We start from the raw sequence: 24,014 nt of genomic DNA, 5'->3' as shown, positions 1-24,014 counted from the left end.
GCCCCATTTTACGTCTTTTCTTGCCACAGGTGTTAAGCGAATTGTTGCAGTTGTTAAGTCAGTAACATGGTTAATTAAGCGAATCTGGCTTCCCCATTGAATTTTCTTGTCAGAGGGTCGCAAAAGGGGATCGATCACGTGAACTCAGGACATCGCAATAGTCATAAATGTGCGTCGGTTGCCAAGGGCCTGAATTTTGATCACGTGACCATGGGGATGCTGTAACGGTCATAAATTGTGGGAAACGGTTGTAAGTCACTTTATTCAGCCCCGTTGTAACTTTGAATGGTCACTAAACGAATTGTTGTAAATCGAGGACTACCTGTGTACAAATCTGTTGTCAATCAAGTCAACCCAATGCCTGTTCGCTGTAAGAAAGCTGTTCACTGTTAACCCTCCCAAAATAAATTAAATTTCAAAGCCCTCTGTTAGTATATTTACGTCACAGAAACTCCACAAACAGCTTGAAGGCCTAGCATTTTCTGAAGCACTTTCTGTTCACTCAAGGGAAGCTCAGAAAAACAGCAAAGTTGAAACTCTCAGATTAAATGTCCTCCTCCTTCACCTACAGGGAGTCCTTGATTTACAACAGTTCATTTAGTGACCATTCAAAGTTACAAAAAAGTGACTTATGACCGTTTTTCATACTTATGACCGTTGCAGCATCCCCATGGTCACGTGATCAAAATTCAGGCGCTTGGCAACCGACTCCTATTTATGACGGTTGCCATGTCCTGGGGGGGGGGTTCGTGTGATCTGCTTTTGCGACCTTCTTACAAGCAAAGTCAACCGGGAAGCCAGATTCACTTAACAACCGTGTGACTAACTTAACAACTGCAGTGCTTCACTTTACAAACGGGGCAAGAGAAGTCATAAAATGGGGCAAAACTTCACAAACGTCTCGCTTAGCAACAGAAATTTTCGATTGTCATAAATCGACATTCTCTAGTATTTTACCATCACATTCTCTTAAATACGCCACATATACAAATTTATTGTCTTGTCTATGAAGTCGACCCAATACTTGTTCACATTAAGGAAGCTGTTATCTGTTAAAACCCCACCACCACCAAAATTAATGAAGAGCCTGTAGTACAGTGGACTAATGCACTGTTATTAACATCTGCTGCTTGCAATTACTGCAAGTTCAAATCTCACCAGGCTCAAGGTTGACTTAGTCTTCCATCCTTTCTAAGGTAGGTTAAATGAGGACCCAGTTTGTGGGGGCAATAAGCTGACTTTGTATAAATATACAAAAGTATGAAGGCTATTGCTTAACGCATTGTAAGCCACCCTGAGTCTCCGGAGAAGGGCGGCATATAAATTAAAGCAAAAAAATAATAATAAAAATAAAATAAACTTCAACGCCCTTGTTAAAAGTCCATTGTTATATTTAATTCCCAGAAACTCCACAAACAGCTTCAAGTCAAGCATTTTCTGAAGCACTTTCTGTTCTCCCAAGTGGAGCTCGGAAAAGCGGTCGAATTGACACTCTGAGATTAGATATCCTCCACCCACACCTTCTTTGGAAAATTTAACTGGTCCACAGAGAAGTCAGAGGAAAGGTATCTCTGGGAAAGGTCAACATCTGTTTGGAAAGGTCAACACCTGGTTGGTGTCATTCCAGAGTGCAGGAAATTGGTGTTAAATCACCGGAAAGAAGATTAGCATTGGACATTAGGAAGAACTTCCTAGCAGGAAGAACATTTCACTAGTTGGACCAATGATGCAGAGAAGGACAGATAATAGAATCAGAATAGAGCTGGAAGGGACCTTGGAGGTCTTCTAGTCCAGCCCCCTGCTCAAGCAGGAAATCCTATACCATTTCAGACAAGTGACTGTCCAGTCTCTTCTTAAAAACTTCCAGTGATGAAGCACCCACAACTTCTGGTGGCAAGCTGTTCCACCGGTTAATTGTCCTCATTGTTAAAAAAATTCTTCTTAATTCCAGGTTGCTTCTCTCCTCGATTAGTTTCCATCCATTGTTTCTTGTCTTGCCTTCAGATACTTTGGAAGATTAATTGCACGTAGACTTATATACCGCTTCACAGTGCTTTATAGCCCTCCGTAAGCGGTTTACAGAGTCAGCCTATTGCCCCCAACAATCTGGGTCCTCATTTTACCCACCTTGGAAGGACGGAAGGCTGAGTCAACCTTGAGCCAGTCAGAATCGAACTCCTGGAGTGGCATAATAGCAAGGACCAGTCATAAGTCACTTTGAACAAATGGTTGTAAGTTGAGGATTACCTGTATGGATGGGAGTTGAAGTCCACAAGTCTTAAAGTTGCTGAAGTTGGAGACCCCTGCTCTAGAACATGGCTGATTGGGGGAATTCTGGGAGTTGAAGTCCATACAACTTAATGCCCCCAAGGTTGAGAAACAGTGCTGTAGAGACCCAATACAGGTAGTCCTCGACTTACAACAGTTCATTGAATAACTGTTAAAGTTACAACATCCCTGAAAAAAGCGACTTACGATTGTTTTTTACACTTGGAACCATTGCAACATCCCTATGGTCAAATTTGGATTCTTGACAATTGATTCATATATACGACAGTTGCAGTGACCATGATCATCCTTTGGGTTACGTGATCGTCTTTTGGGACCTTCCTGACAAGCAAAGTCAACGAGGAAGCTAATCCTTTTGTGTTAAAAATACACGCACGCCAGTACGGGGCTCCTGAAGTTAATCATAGTTTTCTTTCAGGGTGGTTTTGAATGCAACAGCAGGTTCCGGGGTTGAACAATCAGCTCTCTGATCTGTTGGCAAAGGAATTGGGAGGAATATTTTATTTTTAAAACCAGGTATTCACCCTGCCGTTACAAAGAATCAGAAAACAACAGCCGTCGTTTGAAACTAGACGAGGACCTGAAGGATATTTCTCTCAAGCTCACCAAGAGCAGAGTTGGAGAAAATGTAATTTTAAGATTCTGTTGCAATTAATAGGCAGGCGTATAAAATGCAGAGGGCTCTTTGACTTCCTGCCTACAGGTGGTCCTCAACGTACAAGCATTCATTTAGTGACCGTTCGAAGTTGCAACAGCACTGGAAAAAAGTGACTTATGACTGTTTTTCACACTTAGGATCATTGCAGCATCCCCATGGTCACATGAGCAAAATTCAGCACTTGGCAACTAGCTCATATTTATGACGGTTGCCGTGTCCCGGGGTCATGTGATCCCCTTTTGCGACCTTCTGATGAGCAAAGTCAACAGGGAAGCCAGGTTTACTTAACAGCCATGTTACTAACTTAACAGCTGCAGTGATTCACTTAAAAACGGTGACACAAAAGGTCGTAAAAATGGGGCAAAACTCACTTAACTGTCTCACTCAGGCAACATAAATTTTGGGCTCAATTGTGGTTGTAAATCGAGGACTATCTGGACTCCCTTGTCACTCCTGAGGGCCGATGTTGGGGTTTTTTTTTTCTTCTTTTATACTTGCAGGTCTCATTTGCACAGTCACCAGTCTTGGAAATGGGCTGAATTCAAGTCCTGTATAGTCCCTGTATAGGGATGCGGTGGCTCAGTGGCTAAGACGCTGAGTTTGTCAATCGAAAGGTTGGCAGTTGAGCGGTTCGAATCCCTAGTGCCGCGTAATGGGGTGAGCTCCCGTGACTTGTCCCAGCTTCTGCCAACCTAGCAGTTCGAAAGCACGTAAAAAATGCAAGTAGAAAAATAGGAACCACCTTTGGTGGGAAGGTAACAGCGTTCTGTAAGCCTTTGGCATTTAGTCATGCCGGCCACATGACCACGGAGACGTCTTCGGACAGCGCTGGCTCTTCGGCTTTGAAACGGAGATGAGCACCGCCCCCTAGAGTCGGGAACAACTGGCACATATGTGCGAGGGGAACGTTTACCTTTTATAGTTGCCGTATGTGAGGAAGGCTGCTTTTTCATTTGTGTGTGTGTGGGTTTTTTTTGTGTGTGTTTGTTCCTTTTGGCTTTTAACTGGGATGTTCTCATATTGGCCTCTCCCTTGCTTCTCCCATTCAGCCTCATTTTGACATCTCTTTCTGTTCTAAAATGAGGAAGGGGGGAAATTGGGCCCTTTCACAACTAAATCCTGGCTTTTTAAAAATCGCAGCATCGTACAAATAACATGTGCAGACATCCCTGACAATCCGCAAAAATATTCTTTCCACCCAGAAGCTTGAATTCGGCAAGGAAAGAAGTCGTTTACAATCACTGTGTTTTGAAGTGGTGTTTTGTCAGGTTTTTCTTTTTCTTTCTCTCGGTTTTTTTTTTCCCCCCAAAGCCGAGGGAAAAAAATTGACAGATTCCTTTGGAACCCGACGACTGTTCCCGGAGCCAAAATAAACGTAGAGGATTATTTTGTACCGTGTTATCTACGGTGGGTGATGTTTCCCTAGCCAACCAGGCTTAAATCTCTTCGCTCTCTAAGTGCTTTGTGTTTTCAACTTTGTTAAAAAGCTGAGCTGAACTGCATTAATCTTGTAAAGTAATGAAAACATCCCCTACCTCAACAGACCCAAGTTTTCTATTTATTGTAGTCCCCCCGTAATCAAATCAGCCAGGTGTCTCTGTGGTTGCCTTGCTATTAAGGTCCTTAGCTGGAGTTCTCCACAAAGGATTAGTCAAAGCTTTGATGGTAACTGCAGAGATGCTAATCAGGTCAAGCTGCACGCTTGCAGGTCTGAAATTCTGGCAATTTAAAAAGCACCATTGTGGGGATAACTTGAAGACGGTAGCGAAGATCTGTTATGCACCTTAGAAGAAATTCAGCCTCAAAAACTGACTACAGGTAGTCCTTGACTGACAACGGTTCATTTAGTGACCGTTTGAAGTTACAGCATCCCTGAAAAAAGTGACTTTTTTTTTAAATTTGATTTATATGCCGTCCTTCTCCGAAGACTCAGGGCGGCTTACAATGCGTTAAGCAATAGCCTTCATCCTTTTGTATATTTATACAAAGTCAGCTTATTGCCCCCACAAACTGGATCCTCATTTCACCTACCTTAGAAAGGATGGAAGGCTGAGTCGACCTTGAGCCTTGGAGAGATTCGAACCCTGCAGTAATTGCAGGCAGCTGGTCTTAATAACCAGCTTAATAACAGGGTGCCTTAAACCCCTGTACTACCAAGGCTCTTATGACCTTTTTTCACAATTATGACTGCAACTGCACTATCTGCGAATGCGCGCGGTTTTCGCGCAGCTCCCCCCATGCGCTGCACAGATAATTGCACCATCTGCATGTGTGTGGCTTTCGCGTGGCTCCCCCCCATGCGCTGCGTGCAGAATTGCACCATCTGCGCATGTGCATGGCTTTTGCGCATGCAATGCACATGTACAAATGTCATCTGTGCATGTGCAAATGTGTGCAGGTACTTGCACGCACATGCGCAAACTCGTGCACATGCACAGGAGAGCTCTGAAGACCAGCTGGGTCTCCGGAATTGCACACGTGCGCACTGGAGGCCCGAACGCTAGCTGGGGCGTGCATGCATGTGCAGATGCAGTTGAGTTGGGCGACAGCTCGTGTGCCCGGAAAAATGGCTCTGTGTGCCACCTCGGGCACGCGTGCCGTAGGTTCGCCATCACAGCCCTATACCATTTCAGACAAATGGCTGTCCAATTTCTTCTTAAAAACCTCCACTGTTAGAGCATTTACAAGTTCTGGAGGCAAGCTGTTCCACTGGTTAATTGTTCGCAGTGTCAGAAAATTCCTCCTTAATTCCAGGTTGCCTCTCTCCTTGATTAGTTTCCATCCATTCTTTCTTGCCTTGCCTTTTGGTACTTTGGAAAACAAACTGACCCCACCCTCTTTGTGGCAACCTCTCAAATACTGGAATATTGCTATGATACACTGTGATGGTCATAAGTGTGAGAAATGGTCATAAGTCATCATATTTTTCAGTGCCATTGTCACTTTGAACAGTCACTAAAGAAGTGGTCGAGGATTACCTGTATTTGCAGTCCTGTGGACACTTTTATTTTGCACATTGTATTAATGAGCAAAGCCAGCTTTGAAAGTACAGGTTTTTGGTACCCGAAGCAACATCTGTACGCATCTACTCAGAAAATTATTTCAAAAATAGTACTTTTTTTTTTTTTTGCTTTTACAATAATGATAGAGAAACAGAACCATCCCTCACACACAAAGATAAAATTCCTTCATTGTCAAAAAAGAAAAAAGGAAGAAAAAAAAAAAGCCCACACAGAACGCGTTGATTAAAAAAAAAAGTGAAAAAATACAAAAAAGGTACAATATATCACTTTAGCTGTAAATAGTTATAATTCTTTATATAGTTATCTACTGCAATTACTATTCAAGTACATACTGTATGTACTAATAATACATTTACATAACTATTTATCTTGTTAACCTGTATTTTGAATGAATACTGTAAATGTCTCATATTTCATTATATTCGAAGCAACAATGAATTATTAGGTTATGAATAATTCAAATAAGTTTGATCTAGTGGTTTTGTCTAGTTTGGTCTACTGGTTAAGTCACCAGGCTAAAAAGTGGGAGATGGAAAGTTCTAGTTTCACCTTAATATGAAAGCCAACCGCGTGACTTTGGGCCAATCACCAGGAGACAGTGAGTTGTAGTCCCGCCTTAGGCAGGAAAACAGCTATATCGGTGGGCACGTGAGCTCAGATTTCAGGCCTTCTGGGCCCACCAGAAGTAGGGAAACAGGGTGTTTCTTGCCTCTGGAGGACCTCGGGGGGGGGGCGTTTTTCTCTCTCTCCAGGCTCCAGAGCCTTTCTTGGAGGGTGAAAATGACCCCCATCCCAAGGCTCCCCGGAGGCCGAAAATGGCCCATTTGCCAACTTCTGGTCCCACCTAGAAAGGCCCTGGAGCCTGGGGAGAGAGAAAAATGGGCTCACTGGGCCATCGCGTGCCAGGAACGGTGTGTGTGTGTGTGTCACGTGGGGGCAGGGTGCATAGAATTATGGGTGTGGGCACACGCGTGCACCCCTTCCCTGCGCTGTCCCCGCTCCTGGCACGCGATGTCAAAAAGGTTAGCCATCACTGATGTAGGCTGATCTGGGTGCTGATTGCTGGTGGAGAGGTGCCGGAGTCTTTTTGTCTTCTTTTGGGCTGGTTGATTGTCTCTTTTGCATAGTCTACAGAAGTTGTTCATGTCTATGTGTCTATTGATGGCTTATTTGTCAGAGTGCCAGGCTTCTAGCCTTTTTGGACTTGGCCTAGTCTAACATGGTCACATTTTCCCAATTGCTTCTGTGCTTCTGAATCAACCGATCGTGCCATTGCTGAAGCTTGTGGTTGGAGCTACAGGGCAAGCCACTTTATTTTTATTTTAAAAGCAAGGGGAGGTTTGTCCCAGGGTGACTTCTCACATGACTTCTGGAGCCTATAAATAATCACCTTGCACTTCAACCTGGACAGGAGCTAATAAGTGATATGATACACGGGGCATGTGTGATCAGGATAAACGAGTGAAAGAGGCTTGGGGACGAAGACAAGTACAGGGAAGGCGAATACGTTTATGCGTCCCAGTATAATGTTTCAGGATCCAATCTGGGTCGATCACCGGGACCAGAGGTTTTGTCTTCCGAACTTTCGGAATCATACTGGAGCCCAACCTTAGGGATGTTCTCTCTAGCAGAGTGTGTGCTTTGGCCTATTCTTGTGTGTGGCATTTACTGGATTTTTTGGAGTTTAAGACGCTCCAGAGTATAGGACGTACATTAGTTTTTGGGGAGGAAAACAAGAAAAAAAAAATCATGCCTCTGTCTACCAGCATCCATTGGTATTCATCTGGCTAGCATCCTTGCAGCAAATAGCAAACAGCCTAGTCAGCTTCAGCACATTATCACAGCCTGATTCAACACAAGCAGCTGATTGGCGAGTGGATCGGCCTCCCAGAATACCCCCAATCAGCTGTTCCAGGCTGCAGGGATTGCCACAGACCATCGCCACCTCCGTGCCTCGCTCCAAACGCTCCATTTTAGACCCATTCCAGGCTGCAGGAATCACCACAGCACATTGCTGCCACTCACCGCCTCTGCACATCGCATTTTTGGCCTCCGCGTGTTGCGTTATATCCCCGCCGTCTGGAACCACCTCTAAATATGTCCCGCGGTTTTCATATAATTAAAGAATGGATGTTCCCCTTGTCACAGGTTACATTGTCCAATCAGGTGTTCTGGCATCTCCCCGGTAACTCCTTCCAGTCTCCAACCAGCACTTGTTGAGATGACCTTGGTTCCCATGGGACAATCTGTAGTTATTGTCTGGTCTGACATTCTAAGCCTCGACACCAGGGGTGTCAAATTCGATTTCATTGAGGGCCACATCAGGGTTGTGTTTAATCTAGGGGTGGCGGGATGGGCGTGGCCAGTGTGGATGTCAAATTGTTCGTCCAGGATCCGTTTTCGGCTGCGACGACCTCCTGCAGCCCTCTGCCAGCAAAAACGGAGGTTGGAGTGGCTGCCGCCTGCCCAGGCTCTGTTTTCGCTGGTAGAGGCACTGTGGCAGGGGTGAAATCCAACAGGTTCTGGAGAACCGGTAGCGGAAATTTTGAGTAGTTCGGAGAACCGGCAAATACCACCTCTGGCTGGCCGCAGACTGGGGTGGGAATGGGGATTTTGCAGTATCCTTCCCCCAGGAGTGGGGTGGGAATGGGGATTTTACAGTATCCTTCCCCTGCCACACCCACAGAACCGGTAGTAAAAAAAATTGAATTTCACCATTGCACTGTGGGCTAGTCCTTTGCTGTTTCCAGGGCGGCCCTGCAGATCTAAGCATCCCGCGGGCCTTGAGTTTGACACCCCTACTCTACACACACACACACACACACACACACACACACACACACACACACGGTGGCAAGCTGAGAAATGAAAAGATGGCCGCAGCAGCCTAGATGCGTTTCGAAGTGGACAGCACCTTCCTGAGCACCAGAGGCCACTGAATTGGGGCCAATCCACTCATCCAAGTGAACGCTGGCCGAATGCTTTCAAATATACAAAATGCTTCAAGGGGAATTATGAGGTGATGAGCTCACCACCTTTTAAAGCAGGCTGGCCTCCTTTTCTTCCCAGATTACAAAGGGGAAGCTCTTTGACGAAGCCCACCTGGTGAGTTCATGACACAGGCCGGGTTTGAAATGGGGTCATCTTGATTTGCAGCCCCCCCGTTTAAAACCCGTAAACAATAGATTCAGCAGAATGACTTCTAAGCTCTCTTTGTTTTTGATCTCCGCAGCGGGTCACGCAGGAGGGCCCAGAGAGTTTCCTCTTCTGATCTTGCCCAGATTGACATTTTTCTCCTATTTTCTTTCAGGTCATATACTGTTCTTTTGGTGGCACATCGAAAGGCCTGCATTTCAATAACCTGATAGTGGGCTTAGTCCTGCTGACGAGGGGCCGAGATGAAGAGAAAGCCAAATGTAAGTATCAGGTCACTTCTCAACCAGGTCATGGTTGTCCCATGGTGGCTTTTCCCAAAAAGGGCAATAGGACGTTCTTGCTTTTTTTTCTTTGAAACCGTTTCCCTTCTCACCCAAGAAGCTTCCTCGGTTCTGAACTGAAGAAGAACTGGAAAAAGAAGAAGAAGAACTCCAAGCAGCTTTTTGGATGAGAAGGGAAATGTTTTCAAAGTGGGGGGGGGGGGCTCCAAGAAAGTCCAGTCGAGCTTTTGGAAAAAAAGCACCTTTGGGATAAGTACCAGTCATATTTGGAAGAGAGAGAAGGCCAGGAGAGACAGGTGGACCAGCTCAGCTGGAGTTTTCACAGCTGTGTAGCTCAATTTGCCTGAAATGATATATGGTTTGCTGCCTGAGCAGGAGGTTGGACTAGAAAACCTCCAAGGTCCTTTCCAACTCTCTTGTTCTGTTCTGTTCTGTTCTGTTCTGTTCTGTTCCGTTCCGTTCCGTTCCCTTCCCTTCCCTTCCCTTCCCTTCCCTTCCCTTCCCTTCCCTTCCCTTCCCCTCCCTTCCCCTCCCCTCCCCTCCCTTCCCCTCCCCTCCCCTCCCCTCCCTTCCCTTCCCTTCCCCTCCCCTCCCCTCCCCTCCCCTCCCCCTCCCTTCCCTTCCACTCTACTCCCTTCCCTTCCCCTCCCTTCCCTTCCCTTCCACTCCACTCCCTTCCCTTCCCTTCTCCTCCCCCTTCCTTCCCTTCCACTCCACTCCCTTCCCTTCCCCTCCCTTCCCTTCCCTTCTCCTCCCCCTTCCTTCCCTTCCACTCCACTCCCTTCCCCTCCCTTCCCTTCCCTTCCACTCCACTCCCCTCCCTTCCTTTCCTCTCCCTTCCCTTCCACTCCCCTCCCCTCCCCTCCCCTCCCCTCCCCTCCCTTCCCTTCCCTTCCCTTCCCTTCCACTCCACTCCATTTCTATCGCTATCCCTATCCCATCCTATTCATTTCAGTTAAGAGCCTGGTTGAAAAGCATCACCAGCTTAGACTTCTGACACCAAAACGAGTCCTTGACAGACCTGCCATCCCACTGCACCAGCCCTGCTTAGCTAGATGCCAGGCTGTCATGAGTAAGGGGGGAAGGGAGGGAGCTATAGGTTGGGATGAAGGGGGGGGGGGCGAAAAAAGGAAACCAAAAGCCTGAAAACAGTCCCATGAGAGCAGAGAACTGTTCCAAGGTCAAGTCCAATGGAATGCAGCACCTCCAAGCCCCCTCGTAGCTGGAGACTGTTACAAAACAATTAGTTTGAATAGGATTAGTCACTCACCGATAACTTGGGGGGGGAGATGGATCCCAAGGGGGAAAGTTAACTGTTTGGTTTGGCCGCGAAATGCTAGATTTGGCTTCGCTCCACTGTAACCACTTGGCCTTAATAAAACATGCTTTCAACTGCCATGGCTTTGGGAGTCTTCCTTTTCTATTGACCAAGTGGGACGGCTGGGGAATTCTGGGAGTTGAAGTCCACCCATCCTCAAACTGCCAAGGTTAGGAAACACTGATCTAAACATTGTTTGTGATACTTATTTTACATAAAATGTCATGCCCTTTGCAATGGAAATATCAGATGACTTTAAGGTGTAGATTTTTTGTAAAAAAAAAAAAAAAGATTTTAAGAGTGTAACTATTCCTGTTTCTAAAATGATACGAAATAATGGACGTCACCAGCTCTATCACCATTTCTGACTTGCACAGAAATACTTATTGTGTTCTCTGTACATTATTTTGTCTTCTCTCTCAGATATTTTCAGCCTCTTTTCTAATGAATCTGGGAGCCATGTCGCCCGTGAAGAGATGGAGAGGATGCTTCTCATAATTGATGGAAAAGTCCCTGAATGTCTAAAAAAATGCTTCTCGGAGGTAATTCCTGACAATTATCCACTTTCTATTTAATATTCAATTCATTTTTCTTCTTTTCAGTAGTATCATTATTCTGCCTTGATATCAGCCCTCTTTTAATGATGCTAATTTTGGTATTACTGTTGCATTAATTTTTTAAAAAAATGTAATGTATTAAATCATATCACTGTATTAAATCATATCACATACTAATTTAAATACTGCTCCTGAAAACCAGTTGGTGATAGCTTGAGAGACAATTTAACTGGAGCAGGCTCTGCTGTCATCTGGCCAATGCATCCCTTGTTCTATTTTTAAGTAAATATTTACTTTGGGCTGTTTTGTAGAGTAAGCCTTTTATATAACAGACTTTGCTCCTTATATTTAAGAGGTTAAATGTGTGACATAAGGGTTTGAAGTGGCAAGGATAGGAGGGAAAGGGCTAGGAGGTGGGGATCTACCGTGTTTCCCTGAAAATAAAACCCTGTCTTATATTTTTTTTGAACCCCGAAATAAGCTCTTGGCCTTATTTTCGGGGAGGTCTTATTATTTTGGGGCACGTGGAGCAATACGGGGCTCCTTTTGCTGTCTTACCTGATTTCCAGCTGTGTCTCCCTAACCCTAACCAGAAGAAATGGTGGGGACCGGCTGCACATGTGCTTAAATATTTTCGGGGAGGGCTTATTTTCAGGGAAACACAGTACCTAGTTTTATAAGTCATAAAAAAGCGGCAAGGAAGTAAAGGAGAAATTATGCAGGTAGTCCTTGCCGAACACTCACAATTGAATCCCAAATTTTTGCTTACTGTACCGTGTTTCCCCGAAATTAAGACCTCCCCTGATAATAAGCCCAATCGGGCTTTTGAGCACATCTGCTAAAATAAGCACTCCCTAAAAATATTTAAATGCATGCACAGCTGGTACCTGCTATTTCCTCTGGTTAGGGTTAGGGAGCTGGAAATCAGGTAAGATGGCAAGAGGATCCCCACCTTGCTCCACTTGCGCCAAAATAATAAAACCTCCCCGAAAATAAGGCCAAGCGCTTATTTCGGGGTTCAAAAAAATATAAGACAGGGTCTTATTTTTGGGGAAACACAGTAATTTCACAGGGAACCACTGTAATTTCAAAACTCCAGCCCAAAAGGAAGACCCAGACTGTATCTTTCTGCAAACAGTTATGGGATCCAGGTGGTCCTCAACTTACAGCCATTCATTTAGCAACCATTGAAATTTACGCTGGCAGTGAAAAAAGAGACTTACGACTGTTTTTCACACTTAACAATTGTTATTATTATTATTATTATTATTATTATTATTTTAAATTTATATACTGCCCTTCTCCCTGAGGACTCAGGGCGGTGTACAGCCAGAATTAAAAAACATAAAATACAAATATTAAAAAACAATTAAAATATATATAAATTTGGCCCAAAATTAAAAATACAAACCAATTAAAACATTTAAAATTTCTTCTTAAGCCAGCCCGGCTTGCTGGAAAAAGTGGGTTTTAAGGGCACGGCGGAAGGCACCGAGGTCTTGGATTCTCCTTATCTCTGGGGGCAGCTGATTCCAGAGGGTAGGTGCCCCCACAGAGAAGGCCCTCCCCCTGGGGGTCACCAGCCTACATTGTTTGGCTGATGGCACCCCGAGGAGGCCCTCTCTGTGGGAGCGCACGGGTCGATGGGAGGCCATCGGTAGCAGCAGGCGGTCTCGAAGATAGCTAGGCCCGATGCCATGGAGCGCTTTAAAGGTGATAACCAACACCTTTAGATGTTGTCGCATCCCCATGGTCCCGTAACAGGACAGCATTTTCAAATTTCATAAGTAAGTCCTGAGGTGCAAAGTTGTTGCCTTTCGGCTGGCCATCCTTTGCACACCCTCTGGGCTTGGGGCTCATTAAAATTCTGTCCGTGAAAAGCAGCAGGAGAGAGCGCAGTGAAAACATCGGCATACCCGAGGATTAAAATTCTGCAAAGCCTGTCAGTCGCTCCCCTTGTATTGTCAATCTAATTTGAGGCGATGTGTGTTGAAAGTTGATCGGAAACACGCACTCTTCCCTCGGCCCATGGGAAAGATCCAGTCAGGACGTTAGATGACATGTTGTTGTTGTTGAGCAGGTCAGCCCTTTCTTCAGTGCTTTTGATCTAAAACAAATGGGGAAAAAAAACCCACCCTATGTCTGTGATGGCGAACCTATGGCACACGTGTCCGAAGTGGCACATGGAGTCATGTTGGCTGGCACGCGCAGCGTTGCCTGTTCCTCTTCTGGGTTTCTAGCACGCATGTGTGTGCAACCATCAGCTGACCTTTGTGCAGGGGTGGGTTCTAAATTTTTTTACTACCGGTTCTGTGGGCGTGGCTTGATGGTCATGTGACAATTATTTAGGATTTAGCAGAGGTACTGGTCTATCAGGCTTTTAATTGCTTGCAGAGCTATATCGATCTACCCATTTATTTTTTGCAGACACTGATCTACTCATGTATTTTTGCAGGCACTGGTCTACCCATTTATTTTTGCAGGCACTGGTTTACTCATGTATTTTTGCAGGAACCGGTCTACTCATTTGTTTTCTTTTAACACTGATCAGCTGTAGGGCAGCCCTTTGAAGCCCTGCGGCAAGAGTTTGAACAGTTTTTTTCCCTCTAGCCATCAGCTGGGACTCAGGAGGCAGCAATAGATTGGGGGTGGGACCAAATAAAAGGTAAGAGTAACGTGGGAGGGTGGGGGGATGGGAGGGTGGGGGGGCAGAACCGGTTTGGTGACATCATATCGTCACCGCTACCGACTCGGGAGAACCAGACCGAACCGGGAGGAACCCACCACTGCCTTCGTGTGTGCGGCATTGCTGGAATCTGGAAGAGCTGGTCTTCCATTTTCCGGCGTGAGCATGTGCGCCAGCCAGCTGATCGTCACACATGCATGTGCACGAGAAATCGGAAGTCTAGCTGGCCAGTGCGCATGTACCCGCTGGAAACCGGAAGTGTATTTTCCGTTGCGCACATGCCCCCTGGGCAGCTCCTCTTCCGGGTCGCGTCCCAGAGGAGCACGCTTGCATGCGCTCATGCTCCCTTTTTGGCACTCGATGCCGAAAAGGTTCGCCATCACTGCCCTATATTATACCATCCAGGTGTTTCAATAAATAAATAAATAACTTTATTGTCATTGTACATCTGTACACAGTATACCCATAAAACGAAATTCACTTAACACCCAAAGATCAGGTCCAATACACATAACAATCCCCAAACACACCCCCGCCCACCACAAATTCCCCACCTCTAAACCACCCAAATATCCACACAACAGAGCAAGTAATTCTGTCCAACAGCTCACTGAATCTGGCCCTTTAGTTCATGGTTGAGTGCAATTATAACTCTGGGATAAAAACTATTCAGAAAACGTGTGGTCTGAGTTTTAATTGTTCTGTATCTTCTGCCAGAAGGCAACAGTCCAAAAAGATTGTAAGCAGGATGGGAAGAGTCTCAGAGAATGTTATGCAACTTCCTCAAACAGCGAGATTCGAAGATGTCGTCCAGGGCTGGTAGCTGGAGTCCAATGATATTCTGGGCAGTTTTAATGATTCTCTGTAGAGCTTCGCTACAGAGCTGCTCCCATGCCATGCAAGAATGCCGTATGTCAGGACACTCTCAATGGTGCTGCACCTTTTTTTTTTTAAAAAAAAATTCTGCCAATGAAGGAGAATATTTGTAACTCAGGATTGAAAGGAGGGGTCCTTGGTGCTCTCTGAGCTTGCTTGTTTTCTTGCAGGCGTTTCATTACCCAACTTTGTAACATCATCAGTGCTAGAAGTGAGCGAGGATTGCAGACAGGAGGAGGAGGAAGAGGAGGAGGAGGAGGAGGAGGAGCAGGAAGGATTGTGGAAGTCTTTGGTGCTCTCTGAGCTTCCTTGTTTTCTTGCAGACATTTTATTACCCAACTAGGTAATATTGTCAGTGCTACTAAGTATTTACCAGCACTGATGATGTTTGGGTAATAAAACATCTGCAGGAAAATAAGCAAGCTCAGAGAGTATCAAGGATCCCTCAAAAAATCCCGGGACACATATATTCGCTTTCATTTGTACAGGATATAAGTCCAGAGTAAAATAGATGAAAGGAAAATTCAGTAGTAAAATATGCACGTGGTACAAAAAAATTAAATAAATCCGCATCCGGGTAAATACATTGCACACCCCCAATCCGTTTGCTATAACGGATTCTCAGATCATCTGCCTTAACTATAAACTTGGCATTTCCGCTCGCTGTGTATGCTTATGTAAAGGATCCATTGTGTTCCCCCCCCCTCTCTCTCTGTGTCGGCCAAGATGGCTGCTTTTCCAGTGTCAAACAAGGCCATTTCTGATGGCAGATTTCCTCCTTTCCTCCTCTGTGTGGGCGAAACAGATAAGCATCTCTGATGGGCTGTTTGTGACTTTCTTCCTGCTAGGAGGATAGTTATGTAAGTACCAAAGATGAGAACCAGGTAGTAGTTTTCTCCCAAAAAGTAGCATGCTACCTGGGCCCATACCTTCTTAATGGGAAGAGAGTGTCTCTTTGTCGTGGCGCTTTTGGGTTGAAAAGAAAGAATAATTCTAGTGTTCTGCTTAGTGTGGGTTAGCTTGTTTTGCTCAGGGAAAGACTAGATTAGTTCAGTTGTGGCCCAGATTCGGACAGTGAGGAGGTTGGGGAGGAACATGGGCCAGTCCTGGAGTCTGGGGAAGGATCTGATGAGGGCTCTGCATCAGAGGCAGAGAGGGGGCCATGGCTGTATGCCAGTTATCAGCTGCCTTTGGAGTCAGACATCAGTGAGACAGATGAACAGCTGGAACCTGTTCCCAGTGTGCGCCTGCGCAGAGTTGCCAGACAAAGGGAACAGCTAAAGAACAAGGGTCGACTTGGGAGTAAGGCCACAGGTGGACGGTGAACGGTCCCTCCCAGAAGGAATAAAAGAGGAGCGAATGGGGTGGGGAGTTTGCAGGAGACAATTAGTTCATTCCTGCATTCTTGCCAAGTATTGCCGGCCGTCTGAAAGATATCGGCCTGGCCACTCTCCAAGCCCGATAAAGGTCGGTAATTGTGAACGATCTTGAAAGACTGTGGGAGAGGAAAGACTTTGCTGGAGAGGAATTCACTGTACATTAAATAAAAGGGGCTTATCGGGATGAGGACTCGGCTTCGTGCTGTTGGGGAAGCCTAGGTCAGAACAAGTCCATGGCTTCTTACATTTGGGTAAATCACCTAGAATTGGATAAAAGTTTTTCGTTTGCTTTGGTAACAACACACAAGTTCATTACCCAGTCACAACAGGGACATTTAAATACAGATAGTCCTCGATTTTAGACCACAGTTGGACCAGAATTTCTGTTGCTAAGCGAAGTGGAAGTTAAACCTCTGTTTTACGCGCTTTTTGCCATGACTGTAAAGCAAAGCTGGAATTCACTCTAGGTCAGAGGTTTCCAACCTTTGTAAATTTAAATCCAGTGGACTTCAGCATGGTTGGCTGGGGAATTCTGGGAGTTGAAGTACACAGGTCTTAAAGTTGCCAAGATTGGACCCCTTGTCCCTAGAGTACAGGTAGTCTTCATTCTACGACCACAATTGTGGTCGTAAATTGAGCAAAAATTTATGTTGCTTAAGTGAGAAGTGAGTTTTGCCCCATTTTACGACTTTCTTGCCATGTTCGTTAAGGGAATCGCTGCAGTTCTTAAATTAGTCACACGGTTGTTAAGTGAATCTGGCTTCCCCGTTGACTTGGCTAGTCAGAAGGTCGCAAAAGATGAATGGCATGACCCCGGGGCACTGCAACCGTCATAAATGTGAATCGGTTATCGAGCATCCTAATGTAAATCACATGACCCCCGGGAATGGTCATAAGTGTGAAAAAATGGGTCTCTTTTTTTTTTCAGTGCCGTTGTAACTTCGAACGGTCACTAAATGAGCTGTTGCAAGTCGAGTACCTGAATTGCAACAAGTTAATATATGGAAAATGCTTCTAAGAGCAGTTGGTATTTTGTGATCAGTTCCCGTACATGGTTATTGGCATTCGGATTTCGCCTTATGGGTGGGGTGAGAGAAGCGGTTGGCACCAGATGTCCGTTTGGCAGCCAGTTGTGCTTTCGATACTTGGCAAGGCAACTAAGCCAGCTGACGACTTGCCAGCTGCAGTCACAGCTGCCTTGGACATGGCAGTTTTCTTTTCATGCCTTGAGAAGGCTCAATCCAAGTCTCTGGAGACATTCAGTGGGGGCTTCGTCTCTCTGGGAACATCAGATCTTCTCAAAACATAACAGTGCCAGATGAAGAATCATAGAGTTGGAAGGAACCTCGGCCCTTCCAAGTCAACCTCTGGCCCAGAGCATCCCAGAGAGGCAGCAATCCAGATTTCAATTTCGAAATGGAATTTTGAAAATCAGCAAAGATATTGAAATTGCAGTCAGTTTTGGGGTAGTGGTTAAGGCGCTGACTTAGAAATCACGAGGTTGTGAGTTCTAGTCCTACTTTAGGCATGAAAGCCAGCTGAGTGACTTTGGGCCAGTCCCTCCCTCTCAGCCCAACTTGTTGTAGGGAAAACAGGAGGAGGAAGGAGTGTTACGTATTGTGTATATTAAAATGAGGTCCCAGATTGTTGGGGGCAAGATGCTGGCTCTGTAAACCGCTTAGAGAGGGCTCTAAAGCAGTGTGAAGCGGTATATAAGTCTTAAGTGCTACTGCTATTGCAGGCAAACTCTGCCCACTGCTAGGAGTTTGATTCTGACCAGTTCAAGGTTGACTCAGCCTTCCATCCTTCCGAGGTCGGTAAAATGAGGACCCAGATTGTTGGGGGCAAGACGCTGATTCTGTAAACCGTTTAGAGGGGGCTGTAAAGCACTGTGAAGCAGTATATAAGTCTTAAGTGCTATTGCTATTGCTGTATTCACCATCATGAGTTACCTAATAAAGTAATAAAGATGGGGTAAAATCTAATAAGTTTGAACTCTACAGGGGCAGAATTCCAGATTCCAATAAGGGAGCTGTTCAACCGCTTCATACAGGTAGTCCTCAACGTACGACCACAACTGAGCCCAAAATTTACGTTGTTAAGGGAGAAATTTGTTAAGTGAGTTTGCTCTGTTTTATGACTTTTCTTGCCTGCGTTTGTTAATTGAATCATTGCGGTTCTTAAATCAGTAATACGGTTGTTAAGTGAGTCTGTTTTTCCCATTGACTTTGCTGGTCAGAAGATCTCAAAATGAGGATGACACGACTCGGGGTCACTGCAACCGTCATAAATCTGAGCCAGTTGTCAATCATCCAAACGTAAATCATGTGGCCATGGGGATGCTGAAAAGGTCATAAGTGTGAAAAATGGTCATAACTCGCTTTTTAGTGCCTTTGTAACTTTTTTTTTCAAAAAAGTTTTTATTTTTATTTCTCATAAACATATTTACATGTACAGTCATTTATCCACAATTTTTCATTCATCTTGTCTTTTAACTTTCATTTTTCATTTTTAATTATTCGTAATTTGGGGCTGCTCTTTTACCATTTACCCTTCTTTATTTTGCGACAGCCTTTCTTCTCCTCCCCTTCTCTTCCTTCCTCTATCTCTTCCTACTTTCTTTGTTCTTCCTCTCCTTCTCTTTCCTACTTCCCCTTCCCTTCCCCCACTCCTCTCTTCTTCCCCCCTTCTAACCTTCTCTCCCCTCCCTTTTCTTCCTCTCCTTTTTCCTTTCTTCTCCCTCTCCCTCTCCTCTCCTCTCTTCTCCCTTCCTCTCTCTCTACTCCTAACCCTCTCTCTTGTTTCCCTTTTCAGTTCAGTCTAAAATAATATTCGAGCAGCCCCGATTTCCTATTTATCTCTATTCTCAATTCAATTTCTTATTTGATCAATAATTATATCTCTTTCATCATTTGTGTACATTTTTATAATATTCTCACTTTTTCCCTTTGTAACTTTTAACTGTCACTAAATGAACTGTTGTAAGTCGAGGACTACCTGTAGTTGTCATGAACAGGAAATTTCTCCTTATAACAACCCTCTCTGTAATAGAAGGTCGTTTTGTTCAAAAATACGCCTTTCCGTTTTTATTTTTTTAAAAAAAAAACCTTGTCCTTTCTGTTTCTCAATTTCTCAGAGAGCTTTTTGCTGATCCTATCTATATTCTCCCCTTGTTTTTTTTCCCTCTTCAGTATGTTTGAATTTGGGACTGGGCTATCTTATTTTTTTTTCTCCCCAGAATTTCTCAGCCCACCCTTGCACTGTTTTGTTCCCCTCAGGATTTTTATCAGTAAATTCTTCTTTTTTTCCCCTTTAGCTGTTTGAACTTTAGCTCTCTTGAATCTAGAACACTAATTGGCTGTTTTTTCAGCTTTCCCTGCCTGCAGGCCTAAGATAATAGAGTCACTCTCTCCCGTGGTTCTTACAGCTTTTGCTTCCTCAAGGCTGCATAAAGAGAGGGATAGAATCAAGATCTCGTGAAGTGTTAATACCACTTTATAAGGCCTTGGTCAGGCCACACTTGGAATATTGCATCCAGTTTTGGTCGCCACGATGTAAAAAAGATGTGGAGACTCTAGAAAGAGTGCAGAGAAGAGCAACAAGGATGATTAGGGGACTGGAGGCTAAAACTTATGAAGAACCGTTGCAGGAACTGGGTATGTCTAGTTTAATGAAAAGAAGGACCAGGGGAGACATGATAGCAGCCTTCCAATATCTCAGGGGCTGCCCCAAAGAAGCGGGAGCCAAGCTATTCTCCAAAGCACCTGAAGCTTGGCTCCCACTTCTTTGTGGCAGCCCCTGAGATACTGGAACACTGCTATCATGTCTCCCCTGGTCCTTCTTTTCATTAAACTAGACATACCCAGTTCCTGCAACGGTTCTTCATATGTTTTAGCCTCCACTGTTGACTCACCGATAGTCCCAGTGTTGCAGAATATACAGCCTCCTGCTACATAACTAAGCTCCATTTCATGCTGAATAAACTAAATTATTTATGTATCTTAAATAGAAAACTATCTTATGATAGATTTTTATCCCAAAAGTTTTTTATTAAAATAAATTCGATTTAAATCAAAAAAATCTGATTTAAATAAAAAAATATCTGATTTTTTTTGATTTTTTTAAAAAAATCATTGATTTTTATCCACCCTGTGGCTGGGTGATCATGTGACTGGGTGGGCCTGACCAACTTGATGTCACTCACGTTGAGGGACGCCTTGCCAGCCTCTACTCGCTGCTACTCGCCTGCCTGCCTGGGCTCCTTAGGGCCCCAACAGGAAGCAGTTGCTGGAGCTAAGCAGCCACCATGAAAAAGAGTTGGCAAAACAGCTCAGTTCAAATTGGATCTGACTGAGAAGGAGGCTCAGCAGAAGCACCTCACTGAGGACTAGGAGCATAGGCTTTCCAAACACCTGCGGGACCTGCGGGTGTGCAAGGCCAGGTACCGGCACCTGGAGGCTCAGCGGGCTGAGATGGTCAGCCAGTTCCAGGCCATGATGCAGTCCCACTGGAACAAGGTCCTCTGGCTCTTCACCACTAGCGGCACTTCCCTCCAGCCTTTGCCCAAAGCCAGGAACCAGAAGGCCAAAGCAGACCCCAAGTCAGAATTTCTGCCCCCCTCTGACCCACACAAAAAGACTCCAATGGGGGAGACTCTCTGCAGCAACACAAATGTTCATTGCACGTATCCAGCCCAGGGGCTGTAGGTTGAGGACCCCTGATTTAGTGCAATATAAAAAATGCAAATAATGTTTCTGCGGACCACCAAAATTTTCTTGTGGACCACCAGTGGTCCATGGACCACCAGTTGGTGACTGCTGCTTTGGAGAATAGTTTGATTTCCTTTTCTTTGTGTCAGCCCCTTTAATACTGGAAGGCTGCTATCATGTCACCCCTAGTCCTTCTTTTCATTAAACTTTAAATGAAATTAAAATGTGACAAGAAAAGTCATAGAATGGGGAAAAACTCACTTAACAAATTTCTCGCTTAGCAACATAAATTTTGGGCTCCGTTGTGGTCATAAGATGAGGACTGCCTGTAGGTAAAAAGCCTATTATAGGTATTTAAACCTGGAACACGTTACCTGCAGAACACCTCTTGGTAAGAGGTATGTGACACTCTGATAGAAAAGAATCAATTCTGCTGTTAGGCATAACCACGGTCTGTTCCCCCCCACACGCCCAACTGATGTATTTTTGCAAAATTGTGCCGAAGACATTGTCTTGTTGTTAGCCATCTCCACGCCGAAATGTATTCTCTTTTACCAAGCTGTCTATTCCTGATAAGCTCGCTGGAGGTGGAAGCTAATCCTTTTGTGCCAAAGGGTTAAATACACGCACGCCGGTACGGGGCTTGTGAAGTTAATCATAGTTTTCTTTCAGGGTGGTTTTGAATGCAACAGCAGGCTCCGGGGTTGAACAATCAGCTCTCTGATCTGCTGGCAAAGGAATTGGGAGGAATATTTTATTTTTAAAACCAGGTATTCACCCTGCCATTACAAAGAATCAGAAAACAACAGCCGTCGTTTGAAACAAGACGAGGACCTGAAGGATATTTCTCTCAAGCTCACCAAGAGCAGAGTTGGAGAAAATGTAATTTTAAGGTTCTGTTGCAATTAATAGGCAGGCGTATAAAATGCAGAGGGCTCTTCGACTTCCTGCCTACAGGTGGTCCTCAACTTACAAGCATTCATTTAGTGACTGTTCGAAGTTGCAACAGCACTGGAAAAAAGTGACTTATGACCCTTTTTCACACTTACGACCGTTGCAGCAGTAATTGCTCATATTTATGACGGTTGCCGTGTCCCCTTTTACGACCTTCTGACAAGCAAAGTCAACGGGGAAGCCATATTCACCTAACAACCGTGTTACTAACCATGATTCACTTAACAACTGTGGCAAGAAAGGTTGTAAAATGGAGCAAAACTCATTAACAACTGTCTCAGCAACCGATATTTTTTGCCTCGATTGTGGTTGTAAATCAAGAACTGCCTGTATTTCTTTCTTGTCTTGTGGCTTGCAATTCCTTTAATACCTGCTGCAAAAAAAAAAAAAGGTCAGAAAATCAGGTCAGTCATGTGACTAATCTGCTTTACCATCAAGAATTATGGCTGTGAGGTGTAGGCTTACTTACTTACTGTACATTGCCTTGTTTTGTTTTTAATGGCTGACGGCTAGTAGGGAGGGAGATGGGATGTTGAAAGAAAGAAAGAAAGAAAGATAGATAGATAGATAGATAGATAGATAGATAGATAGACAGACAGACAGACAGACAGACAGACAGACAGACAGACGTAAATGATAGATAGATAGATAGATAGATAGATAGATAGATAGATAGATGATAGATAGATAGATGAGAGAGAGAGAGAGAGAGAGAGAGAGAGAGAGAGAGACCATGTTTCTCTGAAAATAAGACCCTGTCTTATATTTTTCTGAACCCTGAAATAAGCGCTTGGTCTTATTGTCATGCACTTAAAAGCCCTATTGGGCTTATTATCAGGGGATGTGTTATTTGGGGTGGGGACAGGATAGATGATAGATAGATAGATAGATAGATAGATAGATAGATAGATAGATAGATAGAATGATTGATTGATAAGGCGAAAGATTTATACGACCCTAGACTGGTGGACCTACCTGCAAATAAAATCAAGATACCAGAAAGATAAGGATGAATATGGTTTAGAATTAGGAAACAACGGATTAGACAAAATTTTGATGGGACCAGGGAAAAAAACGTTGGCCAAACTATATAATTACTTATTAGATGAAGACAGAGATGAGGATATAATTAGAAACCAATTGAGAGCATGGGAGAGTAATATTGGGCACAGTTTGAACTTTAATGAATGGGAAGAGGCCTGGAATAAAAACTATAAATTAACTAGAGCAGCCATTTACAAGGAAAATCATTACAAAATGCTCCATAGGTGGCATTTAGCACCTGCAAGACTAGCAAAGATGTTCCCCAATGTGCACCCAAATTGTTGGAAATGTGGTCATGGTCGGGGCACCTTCTTTCATATGTGGTGGACATGCCCCGAAGCAAAAAGATACTGGAGCAAAATTCGGAGATGGTTGAAAGACATAATTAGAGAAGAAATCGATTTGAATCCAGAAATATTTCTCCTGGGAATGGTAAAGAAAGGGCATGGAAAGGAAAAGGTCCACCTCCTAATACACATAACTACAGCTGCCAGACTGGCGTACGCTCAATACTGGAAAAAGAAAGACCCACCACCAGACGACCTTATAATTAGCAAAATATTAGAGTGTGCAGAGATAAGTAAATTAACACATGAGATAAATGATGACGAAAATTCAGACTATGATACTGTGTGGGGAAGATGGTACGAATGGATAAATGATAGAATCAAGGAAGGAGTAAAAGGTGTAGAAATTAATTAGAAATGTATAGTATAAGTGACACCAAATCCTTTTTTCATGTATTTAATTTTAATTTAATTTAATTTCCAATTTATATACCGCCCTTCTCCCTGAGGACTCAGGGCGGTGTACAGCCAAGATAAAAAACATAGAATACAAATATTAAAACATTTAAAAATATATATAAATTTTGGCCCGAAAGTTAAGAATCACAAACTAATTAAAAGAATTTAAAAATTTCTTCTAAGCCAACCCGGCTTGCTGAAAAAGATAGGTTTTCAGGGAACGACGGAAGGCATTGAGGTCATGGATTCTTCTTATCTCCGGGGGCAACTGATTCCAGAGGGTGGGAGCCCCCACAGAGAAGGCCCTCCCCCTGGGGGTCACCAGCCTGCACTGTTTG

At 44.3% G+C, this 24,014-nt stretch overlaps 1 protein-coding gene across 4 annotated transcripts in view; it reads left to right on the top strand.

The window, feature by feature from the left end:
• USP32 (ubiquitin specific peptidase 32) overlaps nucleotides 1-24,014 on the top strand; it is a 217,121-nt gene that overhangs the window by 82,578 nt on the left and 110,529 nt on the right. For all 4 annotated transcript variants that reach the window (XM_060693236.2, XM_087889985.1, XM_087889980.1 and 1 more), the window contains exons 3-4: nucleotides 9,281-9,386; nucleotides 11,149-11,267. In XM_060693236.2, the coding sequence (XP_060549219.1) occupies nucleotides 9,281-9,386; nucleotides 11,149-11,267 (225 nt within the window). The remainder of the gene's footprint in view (nucleotides 1-9,280; nucleotides 9,387-11,148; nucleotides 11,268-24,014) is intronic.

This window comes from Pantherophis guttatus, chromosome 1 (genome assembly GCF_059756535.1).
Source record: "Pantherophis guttatus breed Tessera chromosome 1, ASM5975653v1, whole genome shotgun sequence".
In the NCBI taxonomy this organism is placed as follows: domain Eukaryota; kingdom Metazoa; phylum Chordata; class Lepidosauria; order Squamata; family Colubridae; genus Pantherophis; species Pantherophis guttatus.
The sequence above is the reverse complement of the archived record's forward strand: the minus strand, read 5'-3'. Positions and strand labels throughout refer to the sequence as shown.